General features: G+C 42.4%; 1 protein-coding gene across 1 annotated transcript in view; it reads right to left on the reverse strand.

The window, feature by feature from the left end:
- Nucleotides 1–442: 442 nt before the first annotated feature.
- Nucleotides 443–17,472, reverse strand: part of LOC124593843 (runt-related transcription factor 3-like) — a 210,044-nt gene continuing 193,014 nt past the window's right edge. The window contains exons 2-5 of the mRNA XM_047132191.1: nt 15,905–16,018; nt 4,111–4,227; nt 1,487–1,590; nt 443–487 (exon numbers count right to left, since the gene is read on the reverse strand). Of these exons, the coding sequence (XP_046988147.1) occupies nt 443–487; nt 1,487–1,590; nt 4,111–4,227; nt 15,905–16,018 (380 nt within the window). The remainder of the gene's footprint in view (nt 488–1,486; nt 1,591–4,110; nt 4,228–15,904; nt 16,019–17,472) is intronic.

Below are 17,472 nucleotides of genomic sequence, written 5' to 3' on the forward strand. Positions count from 1 at the left end.
TGGAGTGAGAACGTTTGTTGCATGTCCATTGCTATTACGTGGTTCTCTTTCACATTCTCTTTAGCCAGAAAAGTTAAACACACGGTCATATTTTGCCCGCTATCAGTCTTTCTTAAATGCAACTCATGTTGTTCTTTCCTTTGTGTAATTTATTCTGTACATAATTCTGGGCTACTCGTTGCTGTTATAAAGGCATCACATGTTGAACATGTGTCGCTTTTCGGCAGTTTGAAGCCTGTATTAAATTAGAACAGAAACATTGCTCTGAATTTGCTTAGTGAGACAGTAGGGACACCCGTTTGCTTGCAGTATTCGGAGTATTTGTCCCGCAATAAAGATGCAATTGTAAGGTAACATCCAAAATATACTATTTTGAGGTTCTGCTGCCTGCTATAGTGACTGTTATATTTTGGTATAGCATTGAGGAAGTCTCTGACACCTTTCACGGCTTCGTCTTGAAATTTATGTGCCTGATTGCCATGTTTGCCTGAAAGAAAAGAACACATGAGTTGATACATTACTTCCTGTTATTATTATACTTCAACATTATTTTATTCGGTTAAAATGGATATCTTATAGTAAAATGTAATATGCAAACCTCTTTCATCTTCTTTTGGAACTGTGCGACCCACCTTCATTTGCTGTCGCAAATTCCTCACTCTTCTTGTGTGGTTCTGTAAGCCATGAAACCTGAGGAAAGCTTGCTTTCATATCATGACTTCCATTCCATTTACTTTCACACTCTATGAAAATGTCACAGCTCTAGATGAAATTTGCTTTGTAGTCTTTTTTGGATGGCTGTGAAAGAAAGAAATGTGTAGCAGAACAAAGTAAATTAAATTTGTGATAGTTTGTCCATTTGTGTTACAAAAGGTGAAAGGAACCTTCGTTCTCTTGGTACCATTTTTATAGAACACATAAGGTAAGTATTCTGGGTGTTAAAGTTTCTTATGTCCCAAAACGAGTGGAAAATATTTTCTTCTTCTCCGGTTAGTTTCCTATAGCACTTATATGAACAATTACACGGACTTCCCAAAGATGCTGCCTCAACAGTCTTGTTGCTTTTAGAAGACACAAACTGCGGACCCGCGTTAGATCGACGTTTGGTCTTAATTTTCTTCCACTGATCAATATTACGCTTTCTTTTTCTTGAGGAGCTTGGATTTGGGGTGATAGTTCATTTGCTCTACTTATTTCAAGCTGTAATATGAATAGAAATATAGTCACAGAACTTACCTGAGATATAGTCACAAGCCACACAAATTAATGGATGCCGCTGAAGTGGAACTGATAATAAAAATATTCTTACAAGTTTGTAGCCATGAAAACAATATTATTATTACAATCAGTGGTCATTATAATTAGGCTCTAAAGGTTTCTCATCAACACAAAAGACGACGACCAACTGTGAGTGCAATGTTACGAGAAACAAAGCCACAAACCACTCAGCAATGATCACCAGTAAAAAATATTTTTGTATACTTACCGAAACATTTTCTTTGCTAGTACTGTTACTTGATGGACACCAAGACTCATCACCGTCATAAGGATCACAAGCCTCATTTACACTACTGTCACTGCCATATGTGCCTAGAATGTGCGAAGCACCTTCAGATGTACGTGAGCATTCAACCATTTTGAAGTAGCTTGTGACTATGTATCTTTTGAAAATGACACCAGGTGGCACAGTATAGAACTACACTACGTCACCACCTGATACCTGTTGGAGAAAGATGCAACTTCTTCAGTGTAAGATGAGGAGGGCATCGTTAAGAATGTCATAGCGTGAATATCTCAATTTCGACAAACCCCTTCATATATATAATTTAAAAAAACTCTGTATACACAACGATGCGGCGATTTTCTTTCTTCTTTCCTGTGGTTTCTAAAGCAAAACAAGAAAATTATACTTTTGGCTGATCGAGTTATGATTATAATACTATTACGGAATGTCAATCGTCCTCAACTTTGTAATCTTAACCGATCGCAGGTTAAAACCACGCGAAATGCTGTCAGTAAAGCTGCATCCTCACAGCCCCAACAGCTCAAGAGGACTTTCTCTTACCCAGTATACGAATGATCCCAACCGATTTAGCCCTTCATTTTAAGCAACGTCAATTTCCAGTCAAGGTTTCGTTAGCAGTAAGAGAGAGAACGGAGGATGAGACGGACAGAGAGTGGGAGAGAGGGGGGGAGGGAGGGGGGAAGAATTGAATTGGACATAGATAGGGGGAAGGAGGAGCTTGAGAGAGAGAGAGAGAGAGAGAGAGAGAGAGGGGGGGGGGGGAAAGAAGATGGAGAGAAAGGGCAGAGGAGATGGAGAGAGAGAGAGAGAGAGAGAGAGAGAGAGAGAGAGAGAGAGAGAGTCGTGAGGAGGAGGAACAAATGGACAAAGAAAGGAGGAAGGAGGAGATGGAAAGTGAGAGAAGGAAAAGGAGATATCAAATTTCCATACATAGTTAGCAACTGGAAAGCACTGCCAGGTTAGCTAGTAAACATAAAAAACAGAGCGTAACCAGTCACTAAACTTTCAATTCCGTTTAATTTTCCAAGAGTTTCGGAGTCTTTGCTCAGTCATCAAGTGGGAGTTCCGATAGAATGTTTGTAAATAGCGAACGTATGAAGATGAAATGCAGAGTACTCAAGGAACGTACACAACGAATATGCACAGCACTGCAGAGTTTTCGACATCGTTGGTTTCCCAGGCGTAATTCGCCTGAGCTTGGCAGCGGGACTGGCGCCTGATGACGGAGCAAAGCCTCGATAATGTGCCGTGACAAAAAGATGTCTGGCTATGTTGTGTTTTTTTTCACTTACATCAAAGAGACAATTACAGAATCAGCATACCGTACCCATGTAAACGAAAAACGTCTTTCCTAGCTTAAAATTTCTAGCACCACTACATTTAATCTTACAAATCCTTCACTCTTCATTATAAGTATCGAATCCGACAAGCACCATGCACACGAATTCCGGAAAATCATTTTGAGTATCATCGCGTTTACTGTATAATCATGAATTCGATGTCAAAGGCAAAAGCATCTTGTGTATCAAACCCCACGAAACAAAATCTAGGCCGCTCAGCTTCCTCTTACACAATACCCAGGTTACAGCAAGCGGCGGTTGTATAAACGCGGCACGAGATATTCCCTACTCAACTGTCAGCGGGCGCTCACGCTTCTGCTGATATGTGACAGTCGCAAAGCACCCAGGCAACCGAATGAAGGGACAGTCGCACCGCGGCCGCGTAATCCTGCGTGCATTACCGACCGTGTAAATCACGAACACGAGCTCTCTTCGCTAAATCTACAGAAACCTCAAAGGCAGCCCCAAGCCTCTGTCTGTGCGCATGTTCCGGAATGTCCTCGCCTGGATCCACAAGCTACAGACCCTACACTGCGTTGCTAGATTAACCACAAATGTTGTCGCTGTGTCAGACGTTGTATCATTATGGAAAAGCACCAAGTATTATACTGCGGCACGCTTTTCTCTAAGGCAAGCTTTCATACTCAAAAATGAAAAAGAGATCGGTAAAAGATATGCTCGGGAAACTTCACCGGGAACCTTTGGAAACAAAACTGGCCTAGTTCTTGAGAAATTGGGTATATTCAGAGAGCCTGTGCTCGAGAAAGACCGTGTGACCATTGTGTGCCATGAAAGTATAGGGCGGGATTAATAAAGCACGCACCTTCAGATACGCAAACAAACTTACACATTCTGCTCCTGGGTGCGTATGAAGTAAGAAGTCTTAAATATCACAGATGTTTTTCGGACCAGTCCATTCTGCCCGACCTGTATGTCTCGTGTGTGTATCATGAGCACAAGAGGGTTTGAGGCACATACAGAGCCATATACGTAGACTGTCACTCATTATGTGCTGGAATAGGAGAGAAGGTCGCTAACACGGGATAACGTTTTCCTCTGGCTCGCGTTGTACAATGGCTTGCGATGTTTTTATGTAGATGCAGATACAGAGAGCGCCTCTGGCACTACAGTGAATGACAGATTGAGACTGGGTACTGACTGTGTTTTTATTTTGCGGATCCCAACGGCGAAAAATTATACATGGTGTAACACCACAACAGTAGCTGTAGTTGTAGCGAGACTCACCCGACAGCTTGAAGGGCAGAGAGCCGACGAGCGGGTCGTGCACCCTTTGCCCGTCCAGCGGGCTGCCGAAGTGGAATGGCCGGGGTCCGAAGTGGAAGGGGTGGAACTGCTGGTGGCCTGCCAAACACAAAACACTACCATCAGCCACATACATCAATCCTCGTACTCGAGAGAGCTAAGTTTATTTACAACTGTGCACCTGTCAATTTACAACTGAAATTCAGAAATTTTGCAGTGAACACATGGTGCGTCGTGGGGCGATCACTCTGTTTTTAAAATAATTGAAAAGCGACGATCGCTTCAATCGTTTATTAGATGACGGGTTTCAGCACTCTGAAGGTGCCATCATCAGATATGAAACGTGGATTAACATTTATAAAACCATATGGACATCATGGCATATGAGGCAGACCATCTGATAAAATAATTGTCACAACCAAAAAAAAATAAACTACTCTCACGGTCGCTCTTTCCATAAAATATAAAACTTAAGTCACCACTGCCTGACACCGGTCGGCATCATCACTCAATGATGCCGACCGGTGTTAGGCGAGCACTGGTGACTTCAGTTTCATATTTTATGGAAAGAGCGACCGTGAGAGTAGTTTTTTTATATTTTTATTGGTTGTGACAATGATTTTATCAGATGGTCTGCCTCATATGCCATGATGTCCATATGGTTTTATAAATGTTAATCCACGTTTCATATCTGATGATGGCACCTTCAGAGTGCTGAAACCGGTCATCTAATAATCGATTGAAGTGATCGTGGCTTTTCAATTATTTTGAACTTCAGAAAATAGAAAACTCTGCTAATGCATGCACTTCCAATTCTAGCGCCAACTACATTATGTTCCCCGTATTCCATGAGTCCACGTAGTTGTATCTGACACACACAAAGAAGACAAAAATTAAAAATGTTCTTAATATTTTTTCTTTAACTGCACCACATTACTTAACATGCTCCCACAAGCTGTTGAACATATATGCACCTATGTATCTAACTTCTTTCTGTAGTAATATTAATCACTTTAAATCTTTCGTAGAGGTGGTTTTTTCTTGCCTTTGTGCTCCACTCATAGTTCCCACAACGAGAAATACTGTTGATGACAGAGGATACACACACACACACACACACACACACACACACACACACACACACACACACACACACATACAGGGTGTTTGTTATAAGACAGCTAAATACCTAGATAATGACGAATCAAACGGAAAGATGTTCTAGAAGCAAAGTTAATGCTAGTAAAGGGACCATCTGTCTGCTATGCATGGCCGTCTCCTAACCACCTCTCCAGCACTGGCGGCATCAACTTTGTATTTTATAATGGCATCCCCCATTTTTATTGCATAAATGGATTCTACACCCAAAAAATGCGTACAGTTTACTCAGACCATTGTTTCCCATTCGTGGCACATGGCGTGTAATCGACAAATAACAAGTGTGCCAGGTTTTGCAGTTAAGATCCCACCCTTTTGATTCTAATTTTCATTTGTCATTTAATTTTAAATCTTTATGTTCTAAAGGTTGATGCTGATGTTCAAACATTACTTGTAGTTGCAAATGTGACTGTACAGTACAAATAACATCGTTAGACATTATCGTTTCCGGCAACTTGTATAGTAACGCAGTTTTCTCATCCTTACGGTGTTGATCATGGTGAGTCACAAAAGCATTGGAATCCTTAACTTCAGTGGGCGCCCTCGAACCCTGTCATCAAGGAGACTTATTTCTAAGTGTGTTTCCATCGAACCACCGCAACTCTTGCACTGACCCCTACGCGGCTATCAGTGGAGTACAAGCCACAACCACTGTATTAAGGTAAAATATCCATGAAGCGATAATGAATACTCAGCGAAATCAGGCACCCCAATGGTGAGAGGCACTGGGACTCACCGAAATCAAGCATCCCGACGGGAACAAATGGTTCAAATGGCTCTGAGCACTATGGGACTCAACATCTGAGGTCATCAGTCCCCTAGAACTACTTAAACCTAACTAACCTAAGGACATCATACACATCCATGCCCGAGGCAGTATTCGAACCTGCGACCGTAGCAGCCGCACGGTTCCAGACTGAGGCGCCTAGAATCTCTCGGCCACAGCAGCCGGCTCGACGGGAACAGTAAGCGACTACATCCGCCTCATTGTCTCTGAAGTACACTACACGTAGTTTCTAACCAGTCAGTGAAAAGGCGAAACATATTTCGCTGTGCAATCAAATTGGTGACATCAAAATAAACTTCAAACACAAATGCCTATTTGCATAAAACAAAAGTTTACATTTCATCGTAAATTAAACGTAGAATCAAATTCGTCGATTCTTAATTGCAAATATAGGTACAATTGATATTTTTGATTACAGCGTCATCTAACAAGAACAGAAAACAATTATTTGAGTAAACCGTGCATATATTTTGGCGCAGAACCCAAGTATGCAACAAAACTGCGGGTCTGCCTCTTGAAACTACAAAGTTGACCCCGCACACCCAGGAGGGATGATTAAGAGATCGCCAACTGAAGAAAAGACAGATGTGCCCTTTACTAGTATTAACTTGTCATCTTGAAAATTTTTTTCAAACGATGTCCCATTTTCGAGATATTTCATTGTCTCAAGATACATCGGATGTAAAGGGTATAAGGACAGATATTTCTGTTGGTGACTGAGGTATACTGTACAACATTACATCAGTATTTACATCATTTGCAGACTATTAATTAAATATATCACAAGTTGTATGTTTTTAGGTTGAGTAGTATCTGCAAGTACATGTGCCAAGAGCAAACCATTACAGATAATTTTCCGTTGGGCACCAGGTCAGGTGTTAGAGTATAGGCGCGTGGACCCACTGCGCAACATGTACCACATTTTTGAAACCCCGTAACTGTCTTCCATTCCGACACATAATATTGAAATTTGGTTCGGAGTTGTTTACAATCTTTCTCTGTAATGGGCAAAAGTGTGGCGCCTTGCGGCATCACCCTCAGGCTCGGCGAAGCTTCAAACAGCTCATTGTCTACACATTTAAAAAATAAATAAATAAATAAAAAGAAGAGGCCACGGCTCAGAAGTCCATGTGAACTGTAAGGTACTTGGGCTAAGGATGTCACACTGGCACCAAATTTCAACACAATTCTGACCAATGCCACCACTCACAGCCGGCCGGGGTGGCCGAGCGGTTCTAGGCGCTTTAGTCTGGAACCGCGCGACCGCTACGATCGCAGGTTCGAATCCTTCCTCGGGCATGGATGTGTGTGATGTCCTTAGGTTAGTTAGGTTTAAGTAGTTCTAAGTTCTAGGGGACTGATGACCTCAGAAGTTAAGTCCCATAGTGCTCAGAGCCATTTGAACAACCATGCACATATCACACGACGGGAGGGTCGTAATACCGCCTAAATCTACATGACCACTCTGTAGATCACACTTAGGAGCCTAGTAGAGGTTTCTTCGAATCACCGTCAGCCTGTATCTCTACCGTTCCATTCTCTAACAGCATGTGGGAAGAATGAACATTTTAATCTTTCAGTATGAGCTCTGCCCCCCCCCCCTTTTTTACTTTATTATGATGACCATTTCTCCCTATGTGGGTTGGCAATACTAAAACATTTTTACAATCAGAGGACAAAGCTGGTGACTGAAGGTTCCTGAAAAGACCTCGTCGCGGTTAAAAAGGCATCGTTTTAATGATGGACACCCCAAGTCATGTAGGTGGCATCCTCTCCTCTATTTTAACTTTCTCGATGCTCTCTGTCAGTCACATCTGATGCGGATGCCACACCCTACCTTAGAACCTAGAAGAGGGTGGACAAGCTTAGTGAAAGCAGTCTCTTTAATGGACCTGCTGAGTCTTCCAGGGGTTCTGCCAATAAAGAGTTCTTTGGTTTGCCTTCCTCACAATATTACCGGCGTGATCGTTCCAACATGTTTTCCTTGTTCGTAGTAGTAATTCCTAGGTATTCAGTCGAATTGATAGCATTTAAATTTGTGTGTTTTACCGTGTATTCAGCGAAATCTGAACGTGATCAGCAGTAGAAATATGTTTTCACGCTTTTCCACCCCTCCTTTTTCACTCCTTACCATGATCTGATCACTGAAGTGGGGAATGCAACATTATGATGTGCGTGAATCAAACAGGAAAGGGTCCCTCTAAGACCCTCAGGATGGTAACACCTTCGGTGCCACCCACACACCTTAGTTGAACACTATATAAGTACCTGTGAGAAACGTCAACACATATTCTACCTTGCATCTCCTCTACCGCCTAAAGACAGGCACACAACACCTGAGGCGTGTCGAAAGGGTTGCCTACCGCTCACGCCACAGGGAACCCTTTATCGTTTTATTCATGCTAATCTTAATAATGCAACCCTTCCCCTCGCCCTTCCCTCCTCGATCACGCCAAAGGAGAGCGCGAAAAAGGAGTGACGAAAAAGCGTATGAACCTTTACTGCTTCGGATCACGTTCAGATTTCCATGAATAGTTTTTAACAGTACCTAGTGATTACAAGTTGTACAGCAGAGCAAAAATTGCGATCGCGCTACTCTCCTAAGGGGTCAAATCTCGTTCAGTAAGGTTGCAGCCCCAATATGTCCTTAAAGTAGGGCTGAAACGGTCAGAGGGGAGGGGATAGCAGTGTCGAAGCCCTTTGCGATACCTCCTGACACGTCTTCGTGTCTGTCGACTCTGATCTTCGGTATGTCTGAAATGTTTTCCTTGGCCACCCACAAGAAAACCGCACGATTTCAACGCTGACAGTCGCGGTTCTGACGTCCGTCGCTGAGGCGTCAAGAGAAGGGATGAAGTGTTGCTAAGAGGGGGGGGGGGGGGTGTCGACCATCCCATTGTGTGGCACGTGCATGGTTTAGTTGGACAGAATTGTGGTGAAATTTGGTGCCAATGTGACATCATTAACCAACCTTACAGCTCACGTGAATTTTTGAACTGTGTCGTTCTTCTTTTTCTTCTTTTTTTCTTTTTGCATGTGTCGACACATTGGTGTTTGAAGCGTGGCCTAGCACGAGGGTGACGTCGCAAGACTCCGCGTTTTTGTACCATACAGAGCAACGTTGTAGATTTCTTTGAGTTAAATTTCACAGTTATGTGTCGGAATCGGAATCACTTACAGGGTTTAGAAATACGGTTCTTTAATTTCAATTCCCGTAGTGTGTCAAGCAGATATTTCATCTTATAGGCGGACACTGATCAGAATGATTGCCTTTTTCGTAACTTGCTTCATTACTATGATATGAACATCAATACATCTTTTTTAAGTAGCACCCTAAATATTTTATTCCCTCTTCACCTCCTCAAGACCTGTTCAAAATTGTATCACACTGTACAGTTAACTTTATTAAAAACGTAATACAAATTCAAATTTGACTCTCCTATACTGGTACATAGGGCTGGGACACGGAGTAACATAAGTCATCCACTTGCTGGAGTTTATAGTAGACAAATGGAAACGCAAGGAAAGCGCTTAGCGATCATTCAGCCAACCGTCTCCAATTGAAGGTTTCGTAACTATAATGAACCCCAACGATGAGAAATAGAAATCCTATTCCTCTATGCAAAATGTAAGTTACCTGAACAGAAACTGCAATAATTTTTTTCATATTAATAATATTGGTAAATGTCTTGCAGCACTTTTCAGCGGTAAGCTATGCAAAGGAAACGCAGTCCTTGTTATAAACATCTTCAGCATTACTTTTATTGTAGTTGAAGGTAGGCGGAGTGCTGCTCACGCAGAGGAACTCAACAGAGAGCGATATCCTGACAAGGACCCACTTTTTATACGGGTGTTTTCTCGTCTCGTTATAAAGCTTCAGGAAACGGAAAGTTTCAATTAAGAACCACGTAATCGTTATAAAACTCATACAGTCGAAGCCGATGAAGCTACTGTTCTCGATTCTATTGCAATAAATCCATATGTGAGCACACGGTAGCTGGATATACTGTGAAGCAAAATTTTTGAAATAGTCACTGCATGATGTTCTGGAACAAACATAAGATAAAATACTAATGACCCAGTTCTGTGTCCTCAAACTACTGTTTCGCCAAAAACTAATTCTTTAACTCATTACTAAATGGAAATTTGCAGAATATCCTAGTTCTTCATTTTTCAGTCACTTAATTATGGCGCTTCATTAATTCTAGGCTATCCACTTCTTGCATGGTCTGTAATTCCAGGTACCCATGATGACCTTATTGTGGATAGATGTACGATTCATGAGCTACGATGCAGTGTGGATGAGGCAGACAAAGTGTAAACAATGGCTATGTTCTCTATTTCGATTTATTATATCACGTCCGTAATTAATGCCACTTTCAATTCGAATTTTAAATAGCATTCCAGCTGTCCGTATTCGTAGTCACACAGCGATTTTCTGAATATCATTTTCACTACAAATCAGCAAACACTCCCCCTTTAAGCGGGCATTACTGCTATTCTGTTTGTGAGGGGAACGAATCGAGGATTTGGCACGTTGTTAGAACTGTCATCGTCCTCTATAACGTTCCCGTATTCCAAGGGAGGAGGTTTGTTTATTGTGTATCTTACTAGAAATAGTAGAATTCGCAAAAATGCATGTGAAAAGTGCCTGATACCTGCAAGTACAATAGGCACTCTGCCACTTTTTTACTACGAGTCGTGGTTTTTAGGTAAGTACCGCTTTGAAATTAAAAAAAGACGTGCTAAGATATCTCAATAATTTTAATTTTACATGAAACCTTGTACCTTAATCTACTTTTCTACATAATTTCCGTCAATATTGAGGCACCTGTCATAACGCTGTACCAGGTTTTGAATACCCTCCTCATAGAAGTCTGCCGCCTGACTTGTTAACCACTGCATCACTTCGCCATCGTCTTGAAGACGCTGACCGCCCAGGTGTTTCTTCAAGTGCAGGAACAGATGGTAGTCAATGGGCGCAAGATCGCAGCTCAATATTGACGGAAATTATGTAGAAAAGTAGATTAATGTACATGCTTTCATGTAAAAATACAATTATTGAGATACCTTAGGAGGTCTTTTTTTAATTTCAATACGGTACTTACTTAAAAAACACGCCTCGTAATTTTCTTTCTCGTTATGCCGTGACCTTGAGAGGTGGCATGAGCCCCCTCTCATATTTCTATCTTACGATTCTCCTCTCTAATTGCATGCGGTGGAAAGTTGCTATTCCTTCACACGCGGACTACCCACGCAGCGTCTCTCGTCACCCGGGTGGTCCGGTGACAGGCTGATTTTGAAAGGGTGTGAGGGAGTCGAGTGAATGCTTTCCAGACGCCGACATTGTCAAAAGACACGCCCGGAGGGGCCTGAAGTAGCAGCTGGGCTAGAGGTTCCGTTACTTCGCAGAAACTTAGCGAAAACAGTTTCTGGCGGGCTACCAGTGAGGCGTGGGAATTACTTGTGTACCCAGGCAGTTGTGGCGGGAAAATTCCCACGCTTTCTGCAAAATAGTAACTGTGATTGGCTTGCTCAGGGCATAGCTCCGTGACGTAGCAAAATCAGCGCAGAAATTGGCGCCAAGAATCTCCATTGGTGGAATGGTAGTGCTCCGGCAATGGAGTGGAATTTTCCGTCGGTTTTCGAGTTGCTGATTGGAACGTTTAACCACGGCCACTGTCGTGGGGGCGGGAATGTTGTGTGTTCGGCCTGTATGGGTGCTCTAGGTAGTCGGCTCTCGCCTTTCGGTCGAGGACGTCGAAGCAACCAGCCATCGCCTCCGGTACGCCAAATCGTGTTCTTGCAGTTAAGAAGACAGATTGGTAAGGTATGTCCGCAGCACCGGCAGACAGGGATTTTCCTAGGTGATAGTCAGAGCTCAGCAGAGCGCGCCTGCTCGTCTTTTTCTAACTTTGTTCTGTCTTGGGTAGCAGCGATTAATGTTGGGTTGGCTATGTGTTTTCTCTTAAGATTTGAGTTGCAAGGAATTGGCTCCACATATCACTTCGTCATAATCCTCACAATCGAGTTTAGGGACAACTTCACATTCACAGCGTTTGTTTGAGTATCCAATTTGAGCCAATTTGATGTATTGTATATGTTTCATGTGTTTTTGTTTATTATTTTGTGTTTAGTCTTAATAAATCATATTGTTATTTTGGACAGAACTTTCATTCTGTTAATCGGTAGAGCAACCCTATCATTCCTCATTATGTTAATGAAACCTACGTTTATTTAACTTATTTATGAAATTAAATTATTGCAGGTGCCAAACTCTCTTCTACTCCTTTGGCAGGGTTGATTAGAGTCAGTTCGCGTATTTTTTTTTAAATCCTTGTGCAACAGCAAAAGTCGGAGTTAGAATAGGGGGGGGGGGGGCTTAGAGCATCATTTACATATGTAGATTCTAGAAGAATTTAGTGTTAAATACACTGCTAGCCCCGGCACCTCGCTACCTCCTGCGATGGTCTGCCTTTCGTGGAGTTTTCTCTGTCTAAAAGACATGCTTTGCGGCGTGCTGATTGTCGAGCGTCCCCTTGACACGTGGGGCCCGGCGCTCTGTAAGGGGAAAAGGAGTACGGAGAGAGTTTGCACGAGACACAGCAGGGCGCGTGGTGCGCTGCTGTGCCGCATTGCTGTCGTCATTGCGGCGCCTATGGCTGGTGGTGAGAGGAGCGAGATTGTGGCTGCTGTGACCAGTAAACACAGGCTCTGTCCGAGAATCGTTCCGCTTTCGCGCTCTGACCAGACCCCCGGAGTTTGGCGTGGCTTGTACAACTATGGCAGCCCCATGGATTAATTTTGCAATTGTGAGCTATTTGTCTGGTGCATCGTTTTCAAACCGTGACTGCTCCGTGTGGCCACTCTGTTTATTCGAGGCGTCTTCTTATAAATCGCTTGAGTGATGAGTTAATCGCGAGCGGAATTAATTGATTTGAGTCCTGGTTGATTTTGCTATCAGTTCTTGACTACTGTCGGTTGTGGGCGATATCCGGCGAACTAGTATCTTATCTGAGTGAATTGCTACTTTTATGGTTTTCTCAGTGGATTCCTTGCGTGCTTAAGGTTAACTGTCAACTTAAGCTGGATTTTGCGATGACACTTTCTGCCTGTGGGCAGTTGTAACTTGTTGAAAACCTTATGCCGTCAAGGGCGATATTCTTTGAAGTTTCAACTGTGTGCAGGTTCTCGTTCATTACAAGGTCAAAGTCCTCAGTGGCTCTGCAGATATTAGCCTTTAGGAATGTTAATTTGATTCAGGCTGTCTTATCGGTTGAATTAATATCAACTGTGCCTGCAGCTTATTATGCAATACCGAATTTAAGAAACCTGCAGCCGAATCTTATCTGTACGTGTTTTTCACCTTGATGATCCTGTATTTTACTGTTGCCGTGATTTGTTTAAGTGAATTGTATGTTGATGCTGGTTTTGTGTGTATTATACAAGCTGTTGTCAGCGTACAGCGCGTGCTGCTTGTTGTTTCCGGTCGGGTCTTGCGCACGAAATTCAGAAGCGCGATCTGTGTTGACGCTAACCGTCCATAGTGTGCTAATCTGTATATATATATATGAAGATGGTAACTATTCTCGAAAGAACAGATGCCATTGATGACCGTGCAGCTTCTCTAGAATAAATGACAATTAATTGAAACCCTCAGTTGCCGACAGGTGTTGCTGATATTCTCGATGGGGGCAGTTGAAAATGTGTGCCCCGACCGGGACTCGAACCCTTGATCCCCTGCAGTGGGAGTGTGGGTCTCACGGGAAGCGTGCAACGGAAAAGTCCCTGCAGTCGCGCTATTCATCTGTGTCCTAGGTGGCTCAGATGGATAGAGAGTCTGCTAAGTAAGCTAGAGATCCCGGGTTCGAGTCCCGGTCGGCGCACACATTTTCGGCTGTACCCGTCGAGGTACATAAACAACACGTGTCGGCAGCTGAAGGTTTCAATTAATTATCATTTGTGCTAATTTGTGTTTACTCTTTTGTGTCTACTGCATTATGTAATGATCACACGATATTTGTTGTCACGCTTTTCTCTATAAGCTGCAGATTCTTTCGTTATTAACCAGGCAGCTCAATTGTGTAGAGACTTTTGCTATTAAGATAATTTACATTTGAACAGTTTGAAAGCTTCTAGCTTGCTATAAACTGTATTACCGTATAGATATTCTTAAGGGGCTATCATTTTGCCTAGTTGAAAATTCGTTCATTCATTTTAGATCAGTAGTTAAGTTATTTCTTAACATTAATTTTTAAGTTAATTCTATGTAATAGTGTCTTTATTTAAGTTTTGGACCGTAAGACTGCTTATCCTGCACACTTCCAAGACTTGTTTGCTTAAATGGAGGCTAATTTTTTTAATTTAATTAATTCTGTAACCATGAGTATACCCACCGGTTGTTTATGATAGTGCTAGTCTGTAACTGTAATTGTTGGCAGTGTTTGCATCTTGGTTTTGTCAAATATATCTCTTGTTCTTACTGTGTCCTCAAATTGCGGCCCCGAATTTCACTCCAGCAGCCTTGTTCCCTGCTCCCTATCTTATCACTCGTCTTCCTTTACTCACAAAATTGATGACACTTACATTCATTTCCTTGATACGTTATCTCCACGCGTTCTGAATGGGTCAGTTTGAGGCGGTGAAGTTACTGTGTAACGTTGCAGTGTGAGTCGACGCACAGTTCTACGAGCGAATGGTACCGACATCCCAGTGAGACGTGTAAAATAGTGCAACTACTGTCTCGCACTTTTCCCCAAAGCCCACTCTTCTCTAGGTTCTTCTAGCTTAAAACATTTAGTTATTGTGGATCTTGTTTGATCTAACAAGGATCCAGTCTCTTGAAATTTCCTTGCTAAACTACGTGCTGTTGAATGACTGTGAACGTGTACATTCGAAAACTTTCGTACGATATTCTTCATATGTCTCTGTTATTGGATAGTTCAAGACAAAAACCACTCGTTGGTACTTCGTGTACACCATAATGAGTAGAAAATACACGCTGCTAACAAAGGAAAATAAACGTATATTTTGCGTAGTCTGAAATTTGCTGAACTTATCGCAGATGAAGGAGCTGCAGTACAGAGACAACCAGAAAACAGTATTCCTTCGTTTATTAATCCACTGTTTACGCGTTTCAGCGTTAGTCATCATCAGAAGCCTGGTTCAGATAAAAAGCACAGAATAACAGAGTTAGATGGCTGACTTGAGGAATCCAGTCTACTCGTAGTCGTTGCAAATCAACCATATAACTTTGTAATCGTCTGGTCTTTTTCTGAACAAGAATTCTGATGATGCCTAGCGCCCAAACGCGTAAACAGTGCATTAATAAATGAAGGAATACCGTTTTCTAGTTTTCTCTGCATTGCAATGCCTTCGTCTGCGATCAGCAAATTGCAGATTACGTAAATTACTCCTCACGGTCACCTACCTCCTAGATGTTTTTATGGCACACCTTTGTAAATGTATATTGCGCGGTAATTAATGCAACTCCCTCCTGTCCTCCCCCACTCCATCCACCCACCCACCCACCCACCTACACACACACACACACACACACACACACACACACACACACACACACACATACATACATACATACATACATACATGGAGTTAACCGATATACCACGTGCCAAACAGGCCAAGCAGTGATCGGAGTCTCCCTGCGAATAAATAGACTATAAATTTTCATACGTGAATCGTGACTCATTGTGGAGGTATATCTTTGTGCAGTTCACAGTAGTTAGTTAGCGGCACTGTTACAAGTTATTGGTCTTTAAGTGGTAGACTATTGCCATTGGTGCTTTTACTTACACATGTGATACTCACGCGTCTTGGAGCGGGGCTCCCGTGGTCCGTCCACGGTCACCTTGATGGCCTTGCTGTACGTCGCCATCTGCGGCGGCGACGAGCCAACGATGATCGTCAACGTGAAGCTCTTCCCTGCAACAAGCCAAACAAAATACCACTAAGCGTCATGTATCAAATACCACTAAGCTACTCCTATCAACATGAGGTAAACGGTCAGTCATAAATTTTCCTGAAATTATATCAAACATATTTACCATCCCGCTGTCTAAACTTAAAAAAACTAAAAAAAAATCAGGGAAGTGCGTGCTTGACGAATAATGAGAACCTCTTAAGTCCTAGGTTCAAACCCAGCACTACTTAATTTTTTAATAAAAATTGTCAGTAATGTCTGCCAAAAACGTTTGGTTAAGAGGTCAAATTCGTTCTAATAACTGCTTTTTAACAGAGGAAGGAGAAGCGGATGAAGCTTCAGGACAACATCCGCCCATGGGGGGAAAAACTGCTCCCAAGAAACGGAAGAGTCAGCAACGATCAATCATACAAGGATATAAGGACGGTCTCCAGGAGGGGCTGCCAATGGAAGGTGACCTTGAGGGTAGCATGAAACAATCAAAGAAAACACAGAGTAAGCAATTTTGGAATTTTGAACATGGCAAGAAAGTTAGAAAATCTGAAAATAATAATACAAAAGTTCAATCCAGATATAATGAGGGCCAATGAAATGAAATGGATAGAATATAAGAATTTCTGGTCAGTCAAATGTAGAGTGATATCAACAGCAGCATAAAATCGTCTGGCTGGGGTAGGATTCGTTATGAATAAGAGTGTACTGCAAAGAGTGATTTACTGTGAACATTTCAGTGTGGTTGTTCTTTTCATCAGAACCGAAAGCAGACTAACGCCATCAATAGTAGTTCAAATATACAAGTCGACATCACAAGCAGAAGATGAAGAGGTAGAGTGTATTAGGATATTGAAAGGGTAAGAATACATCTCTCTCTAGGCAATTTCCATATTTTTGGAACCTAAAGAAACACTTTCGTGGCTGTCGATTTGCTTCAGATTAAGTGGTGCACAGCTGGTTGCAATGATGGTTCCTTAGGCAATCGCAAACAATTTTCCATAGTAGCATTGGTTGGCTTGTCTCATGGTGGGATAAATGTATTAATGGATATGGCGATTACTTTTAAAATAATAAATAGCTTACTTACTGTACTGGCGTAAGTTGTCGCCAGCACACAGGTCGGTAAAGATGTAGCGCGTAGATAGATAGTAGGCGCGGGATCAAGCGCGCCTGCCACGAGACAGGCCAGAGACACACTCACAACCAACATGCCGGCAACGCCCTCTTGACAGCAAGCATTCAGGCCGCCGCCGCTGACCGGAGTCACTCGCCTCACTGACTCACTAACTCACACTCTTGATTGGCATCTGTCAGTCCACTCACAAACCAGGTTACAGGCTATGATAATACATAGGGACTACAACTGTGACGAGATAGCAAGATTAGCAATACTGTCTGCAAGAGGACTATTACTGATGAGCTTGTAATACAACACATGGACTCTTTTCATGATAAGTAAATA

This window comes from Schistocerca americana, chromosome 2 (assembly GCF_021461395.2).
Source record: "Schistocerca americana isolate TAMUIC-IGC-003095 chromosome 2, iqSchAmer2.1, whole genome shotgun sequence".
Taxonomy (NCBI): Eukaryota; Metazoa; Arthropoda; class Insecta; order Orthoptera; family Acrididae; genus Schistocerca; species Schistocerca americana.